We start from the raw sequence: 21950 nt of genomic DNA, 5'->3' as shown, positions 1-21950 counted from the left end.
TTGTCCATGCCAGCCCGAGGACACCCAGGTGCCCTTTCTAACCCCACCTTCCTGCACCCAGCCCATAGCCCTGCAGCTTACAGCACTTAAGGTGCAGATCCAGGTACTTTTTAAAAGAGTTTAGAGTTTCTGCCTCTACCACCAACTTGGGCAGCGAATTCCAGGCACCCACCACCCTCTGCGTAAAAAAGTTCTTCCTCATGTCCCCCCTAAACCTTCTGCCACTTATTTTGAATCTATGTCCCCTGGTTCTAGAATTCTCCAAGGGAAACAATTTTATCCTGTCCACTCTATCTATTCCCCTCATAATTTTGTACACCCATTGAGGGTGGTTTCTCTTAATTATTCTATCCAAATTCCTCTTCTTTTTAAACAACTCTATTAAATCTACTCTTAGCTTTCTCCACTATGGACAGTATAATTCGATCAGAGCAAACACAGGCTAAATGCATTTTACATTAAATTTTAATAAGGCTTTTCTTAATGTTACTATTCTCCCACTGAAATCCGCTCACTCACTGTTAGCTTGCTTGGATTGAATATTGATCAAATAAAAAAGGAAGACTGCCATGGTGTGGGATTCACTGCCTCCTTGATTGTAGTTTCTTCAAAACAAATTAATGTTTGTACCAGTGAAAGGTTAAAAAGGATGAGTGCAGCAAAATGTGAGGCAGTATCACAGTGCTACTGAGGGAGTTCTGCTCACGTACTGTACATGATTCAGGAGTGTGTGCTGGGTACTGTCAGGAGTTGTATCTGTCAATCAACCTCACTGTGGAATGCCTGATGGGCAGAGAAGCAGAGGTTTGAGATGTCTGTACCCTATTTCACCTAGACTGCCTCACAGCGCAGAGTAAAAAGAGCTTCACTCTGTCTAATCAATGCTGTATCTAATCTGGGACTGTGTGAGTGCACTTGGTAGAGGAAGCTTTGGTTACATTTTCCTATTGATTTTTCAAAACTTTGTACGCAGCATATATTTTTTGAAGACATTCACACTGCTTGCAGGAGTGAGAGATGTATCCAGCTATTGGAATAGCTCTGTATAATCTAATGTTGATATCTGTTTAGCGATTATTTCAGCCTTGACTTCTGGAGTTTAGGGAAGGGTGGTCACAAGAAACATAGGACAAAGTGTCCTACCTACCTAGTGGACTGGCTAGTTGGAGGTGGTAAATCCAGAGTGACTTAATCCATGATATAACTCAGTGGGGTAGACTAAAGGATAAATCACCAATTAAACTAAGGTAACCGCCCAATGCTGTATCTGATTCAGAGGTGTTTAGGATGAAGCAGGCTGGCATTTACTCTACATTAAACAATTCCATCTCCTATTACAGACATCGTTCACTACAGGAGCACAAACACTAGCATGGTGATGATGTATTCAAGATACAATTCATTGATATATTGCAATCAATGGGTTTAGGGCTGAAACAATACTCTTACATACACCATAGGTGGCACTCTAGCCTCTAAAAACAATCTATTGAGTTGATTTCAAGGTCCTCTTTGGGTAGCAGAGAAGTACAGCACACTAGTACAACAAAGCACATTCCCCCATGTGAAGTTAGCAAATATTGGAGTGAGAATAATGCACTAAGAAGAAATCTGGCCCATCGTGACTGATGGAAAAGAGCAAACAAGATGTCACTTTCTCTTCCACCTACTGACCAACTAAAGTAGCATTGCTGATGGCTGGAGAGAGGTGCACGGGCCCACGGTACTGCACCATGCTCCAAGTGGCGAAAACATGGCAGAGCAAAGGTCCGCAGGCCATAAATGCAAGGTCGTCGCTAAAAAATTTTATAGGGAAATCCTATAACTTCTTCTCCGGTGCATGGTGAGAATGTGAAACTTACTACCACAAGGTGAATAGAAAGCTGCATTTAAAGGCAGGTGGGCAAGTACATGAGGCGGGGGGAAAGGAATAGAAGGGTGTGTTCATAGGGTTGATTAAGCCAGGAGAAGCCTCATGTGGAGCATGAGCACCAGTGAGGCAAAATAGCCTGTTTCTGCACTGTACATTCTATATAGCCTCCTTGCCTCCTTTTCCATTTCAGGGATTTTTAAAGTTTATTCCTAGATGGGATGTAAGGCCAACATTTTATTGTACATCCCTAATTTCCCTTGAAATGAGTGGCATGCTAGGCCATTTCAGGGGACAGAATCAACCACATTGCTGTGGGTCTGGAGTCACATGTAGGCCACACAAGGTAAGAGTGGAAGATTTCCTTCCCTAAAGGGACATTAGTGAACCAGATGGATTTTTATGACAATTGGGTCATAGTTATCACAATTGCTGACACTAGGAGCAGGATTTTCTGGCCCCACCCATCACCAGGACCATCCAATCACGCTGGGCTGGCTGGGCTGCTGAATCTCCTGTGATGGGTCCCGCCACGACAGGGCCAGAAAACCCTGACCTAACTTTCAATTCCAGATTTTATTAATTTGGATTCAAATTCCGCCAGATGCCATGGTGGGATTTGGACCTGTGCTCTACAAGGGCAGGGTGTCTGTGTCCAGTGACATTACTACTGTGCCACCATCTCCATTGCCCTCTGCCACTTACTTGTACAGGTGAAGTGAGTGCTTCTTTCCGTAGCGGACAATTTTATATTTGGGTAGGCCACAGTATCGGTCCATCTCCTTGTCATCCTTGTACCATGTGAGCTCTGGTGCTGGGTGACCTAATAATAGAATACATTCAAGTCAGTCCCTGTGCCATATAAATATTCCCAGACATATTGTGTTCCAGCCTGGGAGACAACATAGTGGAGAAAATAAACATGCACAAAAATACATAGGACCATGCGTTCTCTTCCACTGCTTGTCTTATATTGCCAAAGGAGGATTTTTGAAATGTACTCAATTGTTGTAATGTAGAAAATGCAGCATCTTAATTATGCACAACAAGATCTTTACAAACAATAACAGAATAATAACCAGATTATCTCTGTCTTTTTAAAGGAGTCAGTTGAAGGCCAGGGAGTGGCCAGGATGTTGGGAGAACTTGGACATTCTTCATTGAAATAGTGCTATGGGATCTTCTACATCCTCCTGACAGAGCAGATGGGGCTTCGGTTTACTACCTCATCAAAAGATGGAACATGACAGTGTGGCACTCCCTCAGTACTGCACTGGATTGTCAGCTTGATTTATGTGTTCAAGTCTTTGGAGGGGGCTTGAACCCAGCATATTCTGACTAAGAGGCAGGAGTGTTAATCACTGAGCCATGGTTGACACTTATTATTGATGTCAACCAAAGGTTAGTCAATCCTTCTTGATCATTTCACAGTTATCAGGGAAAGTATTAAAGGGGAACCCTTACTAATACAGTAAACACAGGAAAATCCAACAGGACAAGCCCTATCAGGGAGGGAGCCTGCCTGATTTTTCATTTGTTAATTTCATTGGATGGAACATCAGTGGCTCCAAGATGGTGAGCACTCTGCCAAATCTGATTTTCCTGTACTCATTGCACAGTCGATCTGATAGCTCAGCGAACAGGAAACGCTGCCCTACAGAGCACTAGAACATGAGTGGACTGCCAGATGTAAACCCACTGGGAGGGTGGAGGGTGTGGGTAATATAAATCATTAATCAGTGGATTGGATGTACTCTTCACACACTTCCCCAATCAGTCTGGTTTTAAGTAAAAAAAGAACTGGCAGCGGTGTCATGAGAGTTATCCTGAGTGTCCTCTGCATGGACAGGGTTATAGAGAGAGAGCAGGAGAGTGCGATGCATTGGATAGTTCTTTCAAAGAGCTGACACTAGTACCATGGACTGAATAGCCTCCTTCAGTGCTGTGTGATTGCACAACATTGAGACGAATGAAAAATATGAAATGGTCAGACAGGAATGAATTTTCCTCTAGCATGTTGCGTTTGACTTCACGGGGTCTGGTTTATCGCACTGACAAGTTCTTTTCTCTGACATGCACATTGCTAAAAGGTTCTGTAACTGGGGACTTCTGACAGAAGTCTGACAGCTATGACAGGAGGACAGCACCTTCTGTGTGGAGAACATTCATGTGATCTTACAACAACAGCTTGCATCAGCTCACATGTCTCTACATGTTTCTTCCCTGTGCATGCAAGTCATATGGTGTGTTACAAAAATAAAATGGAGCCGATATGTAAATACCATTTTTACCATTACAAAACTGTAAGCTGAGACTGGGGACATAACAGAGTCTCAAAAACAGGTTCAGCTGTTTGTCAGAGCTGCATTTTTGCTCTTACTAATTTCTCGGTCTCAAATATTGCTCGTAGACTTCTGGGATCAATAGATACAGTCCACTTTTGTGAACATTCCAGAGCTGATCATTTGCTCCACTTGAAACAAGTCCAATCCCAGAATAATGCCCATGTTTGAAACAGCAACATTCCAGAAACAAACAGTACAGCAGATCATCATCAAATTGTTGCAACAAATTGCCATTTCATCAGTCATCTACTTAAGAGCTTCTACTGTACTTTGCAAGATAATATACTGAGATTAATCACTGAATAAACCCATTCTTAACCCATACATTGATCCTATGATACATAGGTGTCAGGTCAGTGGCAGCTTTCTTGTCTCTATAAGTTAGAGGGTTGTAGATTCACATCAGAGATGAAGGACATAATGTAAGCAGCACTGTTGGAAGTATCTTTTAGAGGAGATGTTAAACCCTGCCAGTCCTCTCACAAACATGTAAGAGATCGCATGGCACTATTTCAAAGAAGAGCAGGAGATTTCCTGGTAAACCTCCTCTGGACCCTCTCCAACGCCTCCATATCTTTCTGGTAATGTGGCGACCAGAATTGCACGCAATATTCCAAGTGTGGGCTAACCAAGGTTCTGTACAGCTGCAGCACCGTTACAGCAACTACACGGCTAAAAGTGTTTCATTGGCTATCAAGTGCTTTGGGATGTCTTAGCGTAGTGTAAGGCGCTATATAAATGGAAGTTCTTTCTTATTACAATTTTCTACAGCAAGCTTTGTACAGCAAGAATGGACAGGCAGAGTTTAGTCTGTGTATTGCACAATTGTATAGCCACTGACATGGAAATAAACTGTGGCAGTAGCTTTGAGGTTAACTGATTTGTTTTATTCCAAATTTCTAACTGGAATGGACTTCTGTCTCCTTAATAAAAATAGCCAAATATAAATGGGAGTAGAATTTACAAAAGAACAAAACACATTTTACATGATTACGTTAAATGGGTTAAAAGTGGACAAATCTCCAGGTGCGGATGATTTGTGTCCCAGACTGCTGAGGGAGGCAAGAGAGGAGATTGCAGGGGCTTGACCCAAATTTTTAATTCCTCTCTAGCCACGGGGGAGGTGCCAGAGGACTGGAGAACAGCTAATGTGGTTCCGCTATTTAAGAAGGGTTGTAGGGATAATCCAGGGAACTACAGGCCAGTGGTAGGGAAACTATTATAGAAAATTCTGAAGGAGAGAATCTATCTCCACTTGGAGAGGCAAGGTTTGATCAGCGATAGTCAGCATGGCTTTGTCAGAGGCAGGTATTGCCTAACAAATTTGATTGAATTTTTTGAGGAGGTGAACAGGTGTGTAGATGAGGGTAGTGCAGTTGATGCAGTTTATATGGATTTTAGCAAAGCCTTTGACAAGGTCCTGCATGGGACCTTATAAAGAAGGCAAATGCACATGGGATACAGGGTAATTTGATAAGGTGGATTCAAAATTGGCTTAGCTTTAGGAGACAGAGGGTGATGATGGAAGGATGCTTTAGTGACTGGAAGCCAGTGGCCAGTGGCGTACCACAGGGATCTGTGCTAGGTCCCCTATTATTTGTCATTTATATAAACAACATAGATGACAATGTGGGGGGTAGAATTAGTAAGTTTACGGATGACACAAAGATTGACCAGGTGGTTAACAGTGAGGTTGAGTGTCTTGGGCTACAGGGAGATATGGACAGGATGGTCAAATGGGCAGATAAGTGGCAGATGGAATCTAACCCTGAAAAGTGTGAGGTGATACACTTTGGAAGGAGTAATTTGACAAGGAAGTATTCAATAAATGACATGATACTAAGAAGTTCTGAGGAACAAAGGGACCTTGGCATGTGTGTCCATAGATCTCTGAAGGCGGAGGGGCATGTTAGTGGGTGGTGAAAAAGGCGTATGGGACACTTATCTTTATCAATTGAGGCGTAGATTACATAAGCAGAGAGGTCATGTTAGAGTTGTATAGAACCTTAGTGAGGCCACAGCTGGAGTACTATGTGCAGTTCTGGTTGCCACATTATAGGAAGGATGTGATTACACTGGAGGAGTGCAGAGGAGATTCACCAGGATGTTGCCTGGGATGAAACATTTAAGTTATGAAGAGAGGTTGGATAGACTTGGATTGTTTTCGTTGGAGTGGAGAAGACTGAGGTGCGACCTGATCGAGGTGTACAAGATTATGAGGGGCATGGACAGGGTGGATAGGGAGCAGCTGTTCCCCTTAGTTGAAGAGTCAGTCATGAGGGGGCATAAGTTCAAGGTGAGGGGCAGGAGGTTTAGAGGGGATGTGAGGAAAAATTTTTTTACCCAGAGGGTCATGACGGTCTGGAATACGCTGCCTGGGAAGGTGGTGGAGGCGGGTTGCCTCACATTCTTTAAAAAGTACCTGGATGAGCACCTGGCACATCATAACATTCAAGGCTATAGGCCAAGTGTTGGTAAATGGGATTAGGTAGGTAGGTCAGGTGTTTCTCATGTGTTGGTGCAGACTTGATGGACCGAAGGGCCTCTTCTGCACTCTGTGATTCTGTGGTGAGACACCTTCTTTTCTTGGACCACTTTGGTCTGCCTGTTTCAACTTTTCTGTAACAGTTTGGTACAAATGAGTGGCTTGCAAGATCATTTTAGAGGGGAGTTAATTGCTGTGGGTCTGAGGACAGTTAATTGCTGTGGGTCTGGAGTCACATGTAGGCCAGACCAGGTAAGGATGGCGGATTTCCTTCCCTAAAGGACATTAGTGAACCAGATGGGTTTTTGCAACAATCAATAATAGTTTCATGGCACCATTACTTGAGACTAGCTTTCAATTCCAGTGAAATGTAGAATAGCCAAAGCCAAACTGAGCTCTCGGGCAATGTTAGAGATTGATATTTGAGTTCAGGCATGTTACTTGGGAGTTCCCTGAAGTGCTATGTTATAAGCAAATGCTCCACCGATCTACCTCCGAAACTATACAGACTAGCTCAAGCTTGATCTCCTGATTAGCAATGTGAGATTCTAGCCATTTTGCATGCTCAAAACTGGGGTTCAAACTAGAGTCCCCTTACTGGATACTGCAGGCTGGTACCCTCTGAAGATTCAAGTTTGGAATCCGTTTCGGTGGGCTTTGCTCTCAAAACTAGCATCAAGCTTGTTGCTCCTAATTGTGTGTCCAACATTACACAAGCTACATGAATAATGTTTTAGTCATAAAAATAAACTTGACACACAAAACCATTCAACAGTCACACCACATGCCCACATTGAAGAAAATAACTGAGTTACCTGTCACAATGCAGGTAAACTTGACATCGGTATTCTCAGATATTGCGTAGGATTTAAGTGTGGTTTCAAAACCTGGTTGGGTCTCTTCGGTTATCTGAGCAATGATGTTACAAAACGTTTGCCTACAAAGAAAAGATAATGCTTAAGATATTCTTTACAAATTTCAGGGTAAAACCCAATTTTAACCCTATATACAGTTAAAATCCAATACAGAATTTTTTCATGCAGTATAAATTGTTGTTCCCTTTGAAATTTGGCATTCTTGCATCTGTCCTGATGAATGCAAGATGAAAATCTTGGACAGCATGTCTCTTTTTTCAGCAACACAGAATTCACAAATAAAAATGCATCATTTTGCCACTGTTTTTACATTGATCTATATATGCAAGGTCAATCCTGCTAAGGTGAGGTTTCAATTGAATCATAAAAACATTTCCTTTGTCAGTAAAAATCATAACAAGAGTTCTACAGTTCCCACCATTGACAGGTTCTAGAAGCTTGGCACCATCCAGGACAAAGCAGCCTGTTTGATTGGCACCCCATCCACCACCTTAAATGTTCACTCCCTCCATCATCAGTGCACAGTGACAGCAGTCTATACCATCTACAAGATGCACTGCAGCAACTCACCAAGACTTCTTCAACAGCATCTGCCAAACCTGAGACCTAGGTGGACACGGGCAGCAGAGGAATGGGAACACCACCACGTGCAAGTTCCCCTCCAAGTCGTGCGCTTTCCTGATTTGGAAACGTATCTCCGTTCCTTCACTGTTGTTGGGTCAAAATCCTAGAACTCCCTTCCTAACAGCACTGTGGGTGTACCTACATCGCATGGACTGCAGCGGTTCAGGAAGGCGGCTCACCGCCACCTTCTCAAGGGCAATTAGGGGTGGGTAACAAATATTGTCCTATCAGTGACTCCCACTTGAGGGGGCAGATGATGCCTCAGTCTAACGGCTCATCCAAACGACAGCACTTCCAAGAGTGCAGCATTCCCTCATTACTGCACTGGAGTGTCAACCTTGATTTATGTGCTCAGGCCCTGGAGTGGGACTTGAACTTAAAATCTTACAATTCAGAGATAACAGCAGTACCCACTGAGCTACAGCTGACAATGATAAAATAATCCACACCTTCATGCTGTAACATTCCTGAGTCTGCTTTTTTAAAAGGCATTGCCCCATTTACCTTAATCAAGCTAATATGACCTTTGGTAATGCAAAAGCCGGGATTTTACTGTCCAGCCAGCGGTGGCAAAAGTCGCAGGTGAAACCAGAAAATCCCGCCCAATTGATTTTTGGTCACTGTCTAAATTTTCCTGTCCCACCCACGACGATGCTGACAGGACCAGAAAATCCCACCGAATGAGTACAGTAATGTCACAAACCCATTGATCTGGAAGCCTGTTGATGCTGCAACCTGTTATGGGGTATCTAACATAGTGAGGAGGATACATTTCCCTGCTAGAGGTGTGCCATACTAACAAAGGTTGGAGCATAGACCACAGACCCTGCACCTGAGTCAGGGATTGGCCCCTTTCCATGAGCATACAGAGGGCTTAATGCCTGTTTCAGAACCCTTCATTAAACTGGGCTGCCCTGATCACTGTCTGTGCTATGTTCGGGATTACTCGATCTGCGTGTGGCCTAGCCAGGCTACTACTGGCAAGACAGCTTTTTTAAAAAACATGTTGACCTGAATATATAGGGAGCCGGGATGTCCAGCCATGCCAAATACCGGCTCCACAGCAGTATGCTGAAGTCCACTGCCACCTTCCCCTTCCCAATTCATCTGGTTCCCTCTCGCCCGCAGGATCTAACTTTTGGTACTGTCCTAAAATGTAATCCGCTTTGGTGGCAAGCTGCCTCGGAATGTGCAGCTGAGGATATGAGGGAGAGTCTTAAAGGACGAAAGCGATGTGCTGTGACAATGGACTTCAGGGAGTGCACTCGCCCAAGTGCCTTGATACCATGGCAGCCAACTGTTGGGCAAGCGGGGGGTGTGGATTGGTGTTAAACAAGAAGCCAAAGTTCGAGGCACAAATTTAAGGAGGGGGATGTAGCACTGGACAAGGTTACAGAGATTGGCAGGAGTGCGGGCACAAATTTAAACCTGAGCTTAAGCATTTTAAATCTGACATAGCAAAAATGTAAAACCAAAAATGTTTGCTGGAAAGATTAGTACATGTTCATGTGTTGCAACATGCTTTGTTTTAAGGAGTACACTCCCTATTATAACAGCAATGCACCTTTTAAATGTCTTCTTCAGTTAAGTCTTAGTCAATGTATTTTTTTTCTGAAAAATGTTGGCACAAATAGAACTTTAATTTCTGCCTGAATATTTTCTGAGCTTTCATTTCCAGGGGTCCTGACTCCAACTAAGCTACCATTCCACAGATACCAGAAACTTTGCGGTACCAGATCCGGATGGACGTTCCTGTGGAGGCTGGCCGGCTATTTGACCAGGGCAGCATCACAGCTTAGTTCTGTGCTTTCCCTTAGGGGTGCACCGCTTGACTGCTGGCCCTAACTCCCAGATGTGGAGCCAACAGCAGTGACCCCACTGTCACGCCAGCTGAGATCAGTTCATTCAGCAACAGATACATGATCAAAATGGGGTGGGTGGGAGGGAGGGTGGTGGGAGCTTTCCCGGTCTGTGCAGTTCAGTCCACACAGTTCAATTAGCCAATCAGCTAACTCCACGATAATGCTCAATAAGCAAGTCTGCCAAGCAGTTTGCCACTAGAATAGCACCGGGTGTGGGTGACCATTGTAAACTGTATACTGAAGAAACTGAGGTCCAGAAAGGGGAACTCTCGATGATTTTACATCAAGGAATGTGATAGTTAAAAGAATGGAAAAGATATTACTTACAGAGAATAATAAAGGGGATCTTGGTAAAACTAATAAAAAAAGGTAAATTTAAGATCGATATCAGGGAATTCTTCAAACAAGAAGTGACTGACATTCCCAGATAGAGTCATGGAGATGAAAACCATGGAATTATTTAAGAAATGATTGGGTGCTGCAATAGGGGAACTTAGGACAAAAACGGAAAGCAGACAGAAAGTAATTGCTTTTACAGCTCAGGGCATTCCGAAGTGCTTTACAGCCAATGCAGTACTTTTGAAGTATCATCACTGTTGCAAATGTAGCAAATGATTGGCAGGGTCGATGAACTAAAAATGGCCATCCTCATCCAAAGTCATCTTGGGATTTAGAGCACAACGACACCACGGTACTTTCAATTGGCACAGACAAGTGGTGGAACCTAGCATGGAAATGGTCAGCATACGTTGTGCATTACAAATAAAGTAGTTTTGGTGAGGATGAACCCACATACACACAGGGGATTTGTCACTGTGGTTAGTGAGTTCTTTGTTTCAATTAAGTGTATAACTGGAAGTGCTCCTCAAACCTCATCTTTAAACTTTTTTGGAATAAGTTACTCATTCTCGCAAATTGGGCATCGCTGGCAAGGCTAGCAAATATTGCTGGTTGTCCTGGTTGATAATAACTTGCTAGGCCACTTCAGCAGGCATTTAGGAGTCAACTGTGTAGGCCACAACAGGTAAGGACAGCACGTTTCCTTCCCAAAAAAGGTATCATTGACCATTTGGGGTTTTACCACAATCTGACAGCTTTATGCTACTTGGCTAAATCATAATTCCTAAAACTAGTTGAAACAGGAGCAAAATGCTGCAGATGCTGTAAACCTGAAATAATAAACAGAAAATGCTGAAAAACACACAGCAAGTCAGGCAGTTTCTGTGGTGAGAGAAACAGAGTTAACAATTCAGCTCAGTAACCTTTCACAGAATCACACAGTGCAGAATAGGCCCTTTGGCCCATCGAGTCTTCAGGACTGGGAAACGATTCTGATGAAAGGTCAATGACCTGAAACATTAACTCTGTTTCTCTCTCTACAGTTACCACTGAGTAATTTCCAGAATTTCACAGTTTTAATCTTATAAAAATAGTTGGCTTTTTTGGCTTGTTTTGAAATGTGGCCAGAATAACATTAAGAAGGACAACATTTTAGGTAAGAAAGGCTTAAGGGAAAAATTGTAGGAAATTGCTCTTCCAACATAGAACGTCGCAAAGAGGCAGAACTAATGTCTAAAGATTGGGGAGTGGTGGCAGTCCAGATATGGCACCTGGCACAATGCAGCCATGGTGTCTTACCACCAATGCCAAAATGGTGTTAGCAACAGACTCAAAACGGAAGCCCAGTCACAATCAGGAATTGAAAAGCTTGGTGAGTGGTTTATTTGCAGTCTGCTTTGGTCAGGATCTGACACACAAAACCAGCAGCCGCAAAGTGATTGGTGGGGGGGGAGGGCTTATGACTGCTAACCACCCCCCCTACTGATGTCACCCCCAAGAGTATATATCAGAAATCCCAGGTCCCGCTGCCCATGGAGTACACATGTGGGAAATTATCTAGCTTCCCCTTAAAATCCTGTATCTATGATACTCTCCTCAACTGCATGTTCTAGCAAGTTTTACATTCTACTATGTAATGTGCAGTGTATTATTCTGCTGCTGAGGTGGAGCTCTGCTTATTATGGCCTGTCCCCTTAATCATAAGATATAGACAGCAATATTTACTGGGTCGGTTAAGGGAAGTCTGTAGATTGGCGGATGCTGGTAAATTTTTTTAATTCATTCATGGGATGTGGGCTTTGCTGACTGGGCCAGCATTTATTGCCCATCCATATTTGCCCTTGAGAAGGTGGTGGTGAGCTTCCTTCTTGAACTGCTGCAGTCCATGTGGTGTAGGTACACTCACAATGCTGTTGGGGAGGGGTCTGAAGAAACCTTGCGTTTTTTACTTTTGACACAACGAGGGTGGCATCTCAAGTACGATTAGCATAAATAATCTGATCTGTCAGGGCATTGCCCCTGATAAGTGAGATTACACACCACATTCCAAGAACAGGAGCACTCAATTCATTATTCTGCTACGGAATGGATGCATTAACTAGTTTGACAGAAACTTGACTTTAGCAAGGTCAAGCTAAATACTCCGGACTACAATATTTCCTGAAGAAATAGGGGGGAAATGAATGGTGCAAATTACAACTGCCGTGAAGGTTTAACAGATGATGGTATTCAGTTAGGGAGGGATCACCAAATAGTGAGAAGGCCATCAAGGATGAGTTTGGGAAGGCATTTTGCAAGGTTTGTGGCAGTAAGGGCATTGTAATTCAGGGCAAGTTTAAGTTTTCTCAGTAAGCAAGATCAAGACTTGAAATTCTTGAAGTGCCTGCAGGACTGTTTCCATTGTTACAACATTAAATGTCCAACAAGGGCTGGCCTAGGTAACAAAGGGGGGGATGTATAACCCAAAGGTTAAACAATGTGGGAAATCTAACTCTTTGTGTATCCATTTCCGTGGCTCTGTTTCTATTAGCAGAATAATGAATTGAGTGCTCCAGTCCTTAGAATGTGGTGTGTCATCTGAATTTCAGGGGCAATGCCCTGACAGATCTGATTATTTATGCTATTCATACTTGAGATGCCACCTTCCTAGTGTCAAAAATGAAAACACAAGGTTATTTGTGACCCGCAACTGGGAATTTACAAGCATCCGCCAACCTACAAACTTCCCTAAACTGACCACAGTTAATATTCCTGTTTATATCACTAACTTAAGGGGACAGGTCACAATAAGCAGGGCTCCATCTCAGCAGCAGAATAATACAATGCACATTACATAATAGAATATGAAACTTGTTAGAACAAGTAGTTGAGGGGAGTATCATAGATACTGCGTTTTAATGAAAAGTTAGATAGTTTTCCACTTGCCAACTCCATGGGCAGTGGGACTTGGGACTTCCTGTTAGATGCTCTTGGGGGTGATGTCAGCCTTCCCCCATCAATCACTTTGTGATTGGCCTGTTTTGTACGTCAGAACCTGACCCAAGCTGAACACAAATAAATGAATCAGAATCACGTTGAAAATAGATAAAGAGAAATGGAATCCAATCTAAAGTTGTTGCAGTGGAAATTAAATCATTTCAGTGGCATAAAACTAGCCCAGACTAACTGGCTGGAAAATTGGCAGATCAAACATTGAACCTACAAGATGGTGAAAATACCAGTTAAGTAAGTTCCAAACAGGAGAAAGAGAGTCATATCAAAGGTAGGGGTTCCATGGATGGAGAGAAAGATTAAAAGGCATTTGACATACGCAGAGTGTATAATACAGAAGAAAACTACAGGAAGAATGAGTGCAGAGAGGAAGTATAAAGTGAGATTACGGTGTCCAAGGGAGAACATGGGCAAAGACTGTGAACATAAAGTGAAACATCAATAACTTTTATATTTAGCCAGAGAATTGGTAGAATTTGGAACTTGGGACCACAAGGCGTAGTTGAGGTGCATAGCACATATGCACTTAAGGGTGATAAGGATAAGAGAGAAAAAGGAATAGACAAGAATGCTGATAGAATTAGAAGAAGGATGGGATAAGGCTCATGAGGAGCTTAAATCCCAACATAAATCTGTTGAGCTGAGTAGCCTGAATAATCTGTACTGTAGATTCTACATAAGTAAAAGTACAGTCAAAGAAGGATGGAGCCACATGGAAAGAAAGGAGATTATTTTGTTTTTAGCATTGGTTTTGACAGGGATAAGGCTGCAGGACTACCTAAGAAGGGTGCAGAAGAGCCACTTCTACATTTAAACATTCAACAGAGAACGAAACCCTGTCAAAGGAAGCTGAAAGGAAGAAGCAGGAAATATTGGCCAGGTAATCTTAACTCAGTTGTGTGCTCACTTGGAAAGGATTAATCAGGGAAAATCAGTGTCGCTTTTTATAAGGTAGATTAATTTAAGATTGACATCTTGAGGAAATCAATTATAGATAAAAAGCATGTACTATATTAGTATATATGTTTGTATATATTTGGATTTTCAAGGAAGTTTGATGAGATGCTACTTAAAAAACACATTATGAAAAGTAAAGCATTAAAGGGAATGCAGTAACATGTACAGAGGACAAGAAATAAAGTCTAGAGTTAAATGGTATTTTTCTGATTAGTGGGTGCCGTCTTAGTATAAGACACTAGTTTGGCCTCAGCTAGAATTTTGCATCCAGTTCTAGGCACAGCACTTTAGGAAAGATGTGAAGGCCTTGGAGAGAATGCAGAAAAGAATAATGAGTATGGTTCCAGGGATGAGGAACTTCAGTTATGGAGATAGATTGGAGAAGTTAGGACTCTTTTCCTTGAAGAAAAGAAGACTGAGAGGAGATTTAATAGAGGTATTCAAAATTATGAGGGGTCTGGATAGAATAAATAGGGAGAAACTGTTCCCACTCATGAAAGGATTGAGAACGAGAGGGCACAGATTTAAAATAATTGGCAAAAGAAGCAAAAGCGGCATGAGAAAAAACTTTTTCCTTCAGCGAGTGGTTAGAGTCTTGAATGCACTGCCTCAGAGTGTGGTGGAGGCAGGTACAACTGAAATATTCAAAAGGGAATTTGACTGTTATCTGAAAAGGAAGAAAGTGCCGGATTATGAGGAGAAGGCAGGAGAATGGCACTTGGTGAATTGCTCATTCGGAGAGCTGGTGCAGACACAATGGGCTGAATGGCCTCCTTCTGCACAATAACAATTCTGGGATTCGGTGATTGTTGTTGTCTCCCAGGACCTCTTTACCCTTCCAGTCAGGTAAATTATTTGGGCTTAGGCACAAGAGGAATGATATTGAAGTTTGCTGGTGATATCAAATATGGGGAAAGATGCCAGAGGCTGCACAAGATGACAGAGAGTTGATGGAAACAGAGGGGTTAATGGCAGGTGCAGAGGTATGTGGAGTGCTACATTTTGGGGGAAAAGAACAGTGAAAGGAATAAAAAACTAAACTCCAAAACTCATGAAAACAGAGGATTAGTGGGGGAAATGCGTAGATCTTTAAAGGTGAAAGTGGTTTTCCATCTTCAGGCAAGTGAGATTCTGGGAACCATCAATATAAAGGCAAAGAAATTATGCTGAGCTTGTACAAGTGTTTTGGCTGCAGTTGAAATGTAGCATGAGTCTTGGAACACCCCACTTTAGGAAATCTATTAAAGCCCATGGAAAGGTAACAGTAATGAAAGACTCCAGGAGGGCTATAGTTTGGTTGTAAAGGACTGGAAAAATTAGGGCTTTCTTCATGAAACAGCTTAAGGGGGGGAATCTAACAGAGATTTTCAATTGACAAAAGATTTTAAGAAGATAAATGGTAAAATATTGTTTCCCACTAATCCTGAATCGGTAAAAAGTGGGTAAAAGAGTCAAGATTATCAAAGAGAATAGAGGACAAAGCTGGAAAAAATATTTCCTCACAGATGTTATTAGAACATGAAGTGCTTTGCCACAAACTGTTTTTAATGAATTAGTGATAACTCAAAAGGAACTCTGCATAATATGTGGGAAGGACTGTGTCATGCCCAGTAAAGGCATCATTTTCATAACTTTAAATATGGACTGTGCTTGTACGGAAGCTTCTGGAACTCTCCTTTATTTGTTTAAAATGGACACTCAAGAACTGTTATGGTGAATGCCAAGGGGTCAGGTAACCTTTGCTTATTCAACACAAACTAACAAGCTTCTGGAAAGTTCTAATTGAATCACTCTGGGTGGGAAATTGTCCACCTAGAATTGACATACCAAGACAAGTGTTTTCAGGGAATTCACACATCTCATTGTTTAAGGGTGGACCAACACCTAAAGACTATGAGTTTCCAGACTGTCTGTCTCCATCTTTCATACTAGACAAAAAGGAAGATTGAAGCTCAATGGCCACTATCAACTTCCCACTGTTTTTTTTTTTAGATATATAAAGGGTAAGAGAGAGGCAAAAGTGGACATTGGGCCGCTGGAAAATGATGCTGGAGAAGTAGTAGTGGGGAACAAAGAAATGGCGGAGGAACTGAATAGGTACTTTGCATCTGTCTTCACAGTAGAAGACACAAGCGACATCTCCAAAGTTCAGGAGAGTCGGGGGGCAGAGGTGAGTATGGTGGCCATTACCAAGGAGAAGATGCTAGGAAAACTGAAAGGTCTGAAGGTGGATAAATCACCTGGACCAGATGGATTACATCCCAGAGTTCTGAGGAGATAGCTGAAGAGATAGTGGAGGCGTTAGTGGTGATCTTTCAGGAATCACTGGAGTCTGGGAGGGTCCCAGAGGACTGGAAAATCACTAATGTAACCCCCCCTGTTTAAGAAGGGAGTGAGGCAAAATAGGGGAAATTACAGGACAATTAGCCTGACCTTGGTCATTGGTAAGATTTTAGAGTCCATTATTAAGGATGAGATTTCAGAATACTTGGAAGTACATGGTAAAATCGGGCAAAGTCAGCATGGTTTCATCAAGGGGAGGTCATGCCTGACAAATCTGTTTGAATTCTTTGAGGAGGTAATGAGTAGGTTAGGCAAAGGAGAGCCAATGGATGTTATCTACTTGGACTTCCAGAAGGCCTTTGACAAAGTGCCGCACAGGAGGCTGCTCAGTAAGATAAGAGCCCATGGTGTTAGAGGCAAGGTACTAGCATGGATAGAAGATTGGCTGTCTGGCAGGAGGCAGAGAGTGGGGATAAGAGGGTCCTTCTCAGGAAGATGGCCGGTGACTAGTGGAGTTCTGCAGGGGTCGGTGTTGGGACCACAACTTTTAACTTTATACATTAATGATCTAGATGAAGGAACTGAGGGCATCCAGGCTAAGTTTGCAGATGATACAAAGATAGGTGGAGGGACAGGTAGTATTGAGGATGCGGGGAGGCTGCAGAAGGATTTGGACAGGTTAGGAGAATGGGCAAAGAAGTGGCAGATGGAATACAACATGGGGAAGTGTGAGGTCATGCACTTTGGTAGGAAGAATAGAGGCATAGACTATTTTCTAAATGGGGAGAGAATTCAGAAATCTGGAGTGCAAAGGAACTTGGCAGTCCTAGTCCAGGATTCTCTTAAGGTTAACTTGCAGGTTGAGTCGGTAGTTAGGAAGGCAAATGCAATGTTGGCATTTATTTTGAGAGGACTAGAATATAAAAGCAGGGATGTGATGCTGAGGCTTTATAAGGCTCTGGTCAGACCACATTTAGAATATTGAGAGCAATTTTGGGCCCCGTATCTCAGGAAGGATGTGCTGGCCCTGGAGAGGGTTCAGAGGAGGTTTACGAGAATGATCCCAGGAATGAAAGGCTTAACATACGAGGAATGTTTGAGGACTTTGGGTCTATACTCGATGGAGTTTAGAAGGATGAGGGGGGATCTGATTGAAACTTACAGAATACTGAAAGGCCTGGATAGAGTGGACATGGGGAAGATGTTTCCATTAGTAGGAGAGACTAGGACCCGAGGGCACAGCCTCAGAGTAAAGGGAAGACCTTTTAGAACAGAGATGAGGAGAAACTTCTTTAGCCAGAGAGTGGTGAATCTATGGAATTCATTGCCACAGAAGGCTGTGGAGGCCAGGTCATTGAGTGTATTTAAGACAGAGATAGATAGGTTCTTGATTGGTAAAGGGATCAAAGGTTACGGGGAGAAGGCGGGAGAATGGGGTTGAGAAACTTATCAGCCATGATTGAATGGCGCAGCAGACTCGATGGGCCGAATGGCCTAATTTCTGCTCCTATATCTTATGGTATCAGGATGGCCTCCTCCCCATCCAAACTAGACTGGGTTGGCCTCAGAGGTGCCAACCAAGTGGTCCTGTGATCAAAACTAGTTTCAGGGGCTGCACCCTTATCACTCCAGGACCCAGCAGATCCATTAGTCATCAGCCAATTTGAGAACCATACTCTGAAACTAAATGCAAGTCTTCAAGCAGCCAAATTACTTAACCTGTCCCAGTTTCAAAGTTCACCTGAGAAATAACCTCCTGGAAATTCAGTGAACCTTTGGCTTTACAAGACCCTCACTTCAAATTTTAATCATCAAATCCACTCAAGAAACTGTAGGCCTGCCATATGGGAGACTGTAAATTGTAAGTCACAGACTGAAGCAACTGTAATTTATAAAAGTGCACTATCTTTATGTATTGTGTGTGTGTGTGTGTGTGTGTGTGTGTATTTTTGCATGCGTGAGACCAAGTGTGTGACATTGCATTAATTCAGGGTAAGTGTGAGAGAATAAATAACATTCTTTATTTTTAACTCACAAAAGCTTGCTGCTGAATTATTTAATTGGAATACACACTCCAGGGGCAAGAAAAGACTCATATTTTTCTGTAAAAAACATACTGATTATTGAACAGCAAGAAAGCAACTGCATTCTGTCTGTGACAGGCAGGGAAATTGGTTTAAAGTAGAAGAGTTAGCAATGGTACAATGGGCTGAATGACTTCCTTTCATCCTGTGATTTGAATGATTCTGTGGCGATGGTGTGTCTATTTAAGGCCACAAAGTCTAACTGTTGTTAAGTAATTCAGACTGTTTGATAGTTGTTTGATCAGGAAACGTTGCAGCTTGGAACGTGCTTGCTGGTTTTACACTGCAGCACAGAATCATCCAGCAGCTCCGCATCCGTAACTCAATGTGATATTTGGTGTGTGATCTGCATTGCGCTGCCTGAGAGCAGCAGAAGCAGATTCAACAAGAGCTTATGAAAGAGAATTGGATATATATCAGAAAAGGAAAAGTGGTATAGGGTGATGGGGAGAGAGCAGCGAATGGGATTAATCGGATAGCTTTGAAAGCGCTGGGAAGGGCATGATGGGCCAAATAGCCTGACTGTGTGCTACAGGGGAAATTTTAACCTCCTCAGCGCAGGTGAAAGGGATGGTTAAAATCATAAAAGTGGGTATCTGAGCCCCACCTGTTGTGAACGTGCTTACTCCAAGTTGAATTGGAGCAGGATGGGAGGTCAGAGCTGGGTCAACATTAATAATATTTTTAAGAGGCAGCATGCCTTGGACTTTCCAAGAACCCGGGAAACCTGGCAGCTGAAGGGAGGTGGGAATGATCAGATCCAGCCTGCAGGTGCCCTTCCAGCTCTGTTTATGGGTCAGGAGGAGCTGGAGTGTTCCCCCCAAGACTTGCAGGCAAACCTGTTACAATCTGCCTCCCTCCCCACAATCTCCACATCACCCCCTTCCGCCTGTGAAATCCACACCCCACCACCCACACATGATGTTTCCTCCCTCCTCTCCAGTCCCCAGAACCTGGCTTTCCCACAGCAGCCTGTCAATCTGGCCAACTGCAGGGGGGTGGAGGTGGTGTGAACTGAGGACAAAAATTGAAATAACGTCCTGCCACTAAATTCAGCAGGAGCTCCAGGTTCCCTGAGTTTCCGGGATTCCCTGCCATTCCCTGCCACTGACAATGGCCCACCCGCCAATTCCCTCAATTGTCATTGCCCAAGATGTGCAACTACCTACCCAGACCCCTGATATCTGCTGTCAGTCCTATTTGAGGGGTGGGGGGGGCGCTTCAGGCTGAGATTGTGTTGACACACTGTTACAAAGGGTCTTGGACATCTGGAATACTCTCTCCCCCAAAATGGTTCAGGGTTGGGTGGGGGTCAACTGAAAATCTCAAAGCTGAGATAGATATATTTTTGTTAGGAAGGGGCATAAAGGGTTAGGACCACCAAGGTGGGTAGGTGCTGATGAGATACACATCAGCCATGATCTAACTAAATAGAGGACCAAGTTAGCGGGGCTGAATGTTTCTGAAATTAACTGGGGGTCTTTTCTCACATCTCACCTGTTCTCAGGTCGCACGTTGAGGAAATAATTGCGGCTGGCATCTCCCCTGGAAGGAGGTTCAACCTCCTCGTTAGTGTCAAAAGAATAGCGGCCGTTGGCAGAATAAGATCGGATAACTCGCTTGGAACTCATTCTATCCTCCCCCCTCTGAAACTCAGGCAGACAGAATCTTGCAGGTCGTTTCAAATACTCGACTCCTCTTGGTTTTACCCTCTTTGCAAATTTAATCCAACGGAGCGACCAGTCTAAACCCAGACCCAAATCCTTTCGATTTTATATACACCAGCTGCAAAGGAAGTTTCAGCATTAAGTGAAATTACTTACTGCAACTATCGAATTAGAAATATCCTATTTCAAACACCGAAACAAACAATAAATATGTATAGAAATTTAACTGCATATCATTTACTCTCAATCCCTCATTTAAAAATCGTTGCTTTTGCAATTATAAAAAAAAATTAAGAGCCTTTGCAAATTAAAAAAGTAGCCTGGGTGAAAAGTTATAGCGTGTTTGAGTTTAAAAATAGACAGCGCCAGCTTCAGAAGGCTATCTGTATGATCCACCCCGTTCCTTGAGAAAAGCTCACTTACCTTGTCAGCAGAAGTGTGTTTTACAATGGACCCACGGCTTAAAGGTTTCTAATGTGCAAAATAATAGCTCTAATACAATGGAAGCAAGTTTGTCCTCACCATTCCACCTCCTCTGAGACTTGTCTTTAGCCCCTTTGCTCGAATGGCTGTAGCTGTCAATCAACGCCCCCTCCCTATTCCAGGACTATTTAAGGAACCCTGCGGTCTGCAAACGCACTTTCCAAAAGATTACTGTTTTTGCATTCTGGACAGAACAAAAAACATACACACAGTGGAAAAGTCACACTGGGCGCGATTGGATGTGATTGCTGCAGAGGTTTTGAGAGCCTATTGCTGTTTTCAGTTTGTTTTATTTCCCAACTTGTGTTGGTGTTTGTACTAGCTGTGTCCTATGTTGTGTGCATGAGACGGAGTGCCTGACTCACCAGCACATGCCGGGCGAGTTTGACCAAGAGCAGAAGGCACAGTAAACTCAGCCGGAGCCGTCAATCAAAAGGGTGCAGAACAATTTGGCCATGGGTTATAAGTAAACAATACACAACCTCACTTTGTATTGTAAACGTGAAAAGGAAAGATTGTGTAAATTTGGTGTACTTCGTAACACTTAACTATAAGTCTTGAAAGTTGTGGGTTTAAACTATTGTTGCCAACATTCCTGGATTGCTCTGGAGTCTCCAGGAATTAAAGATTAATCTCTTGGACACTGATCAATCCTGCAGAAATAATCATGGGACGTTGAGATAAAGTTTTTTTCCTAACTTCATTGAACATTTGAAAACTCTGCAGACTGAATCGCCTAGAGTGTTTCAAATCGTTAACTCCTGACAGTAAAAGGTTCTTGATTTCATTCCTCTTAGTTCAACAAAGCATCCTGAATTAAACCAAACACAAATCCTTTCAAGTTGATGTACAAGTCACCAGCTACCTTTCATGCAATGCATTCCAATTCATAAAAACTACCTAAGAATTTCCTCACCTGCAACCTTGGTTCTTTTGACAGTTAAATTGGTCTCTACTGGTTACAAACTAGGGTCGCCAAGTGTGATTAAATGTGTTCCTGGAGGTTTCATCAGTTGACTTGCCCCCACACTTCAGCCATTAGACGGTCAACACATCCATCCTAGTGATGTATTGCCATTCTACAC

At 42.9% G+C, this 21950-nt stretch overlaps 1 protein-coding gene across 1 annotated transcript in view; it reads right to left on the bottom strand.

Annotated features, from left to right (window-relative positions):
- Positions 1 to 20346, bottom strand: part of alpk3a (alpha-kinase 3a) — a 72764-nt gene extending 52418 nt beyond the window's left edge. Inside the window, exons 1-3 of the mRNA XM_041178376.1 lie at positions 20213 to 20346; positions 7516 to 7637; positions 2576 to 2693 (exon numbers count right to left, since the gene is read on the bottom strand). Of these exons, the coding sequence (XP_041034310.1) occupies positions 2576 to 2693; positions 7516 to 7637; positions 20213 to 20346 (374 nt within the window). The remainder of the gene's footprint in view (positions 1 to 2575; positions 2694 to 7515; positions 7638 to 20212) is intronic.
- Between the last annotated feature and the right edge of the window lie 1604 nt (positions 20347 to 21950).

This window comes from Carcharodon carcharias, chromosome 32 (assembly GCF_017639515.1).
Source record: "Carcharodon carcharias isolate sCarCar2 chromosome 32, sCarCar2.pri, whole genome shotgun sequence".
In the NCBI taxonomy this organism is placed as follows: domain Eukaryota; kingdom Metazoa; phylum Chordata; class Chondrichthyes; order Lamniformes; family Lamnidae; genus Carcharodon; species Carcharodon carcharias.
The sequence above is the reverse complement of the archived record's forward strand: the minus strand, read 5'-3'. Positions and strand labels throughout refer to the sequence as shown.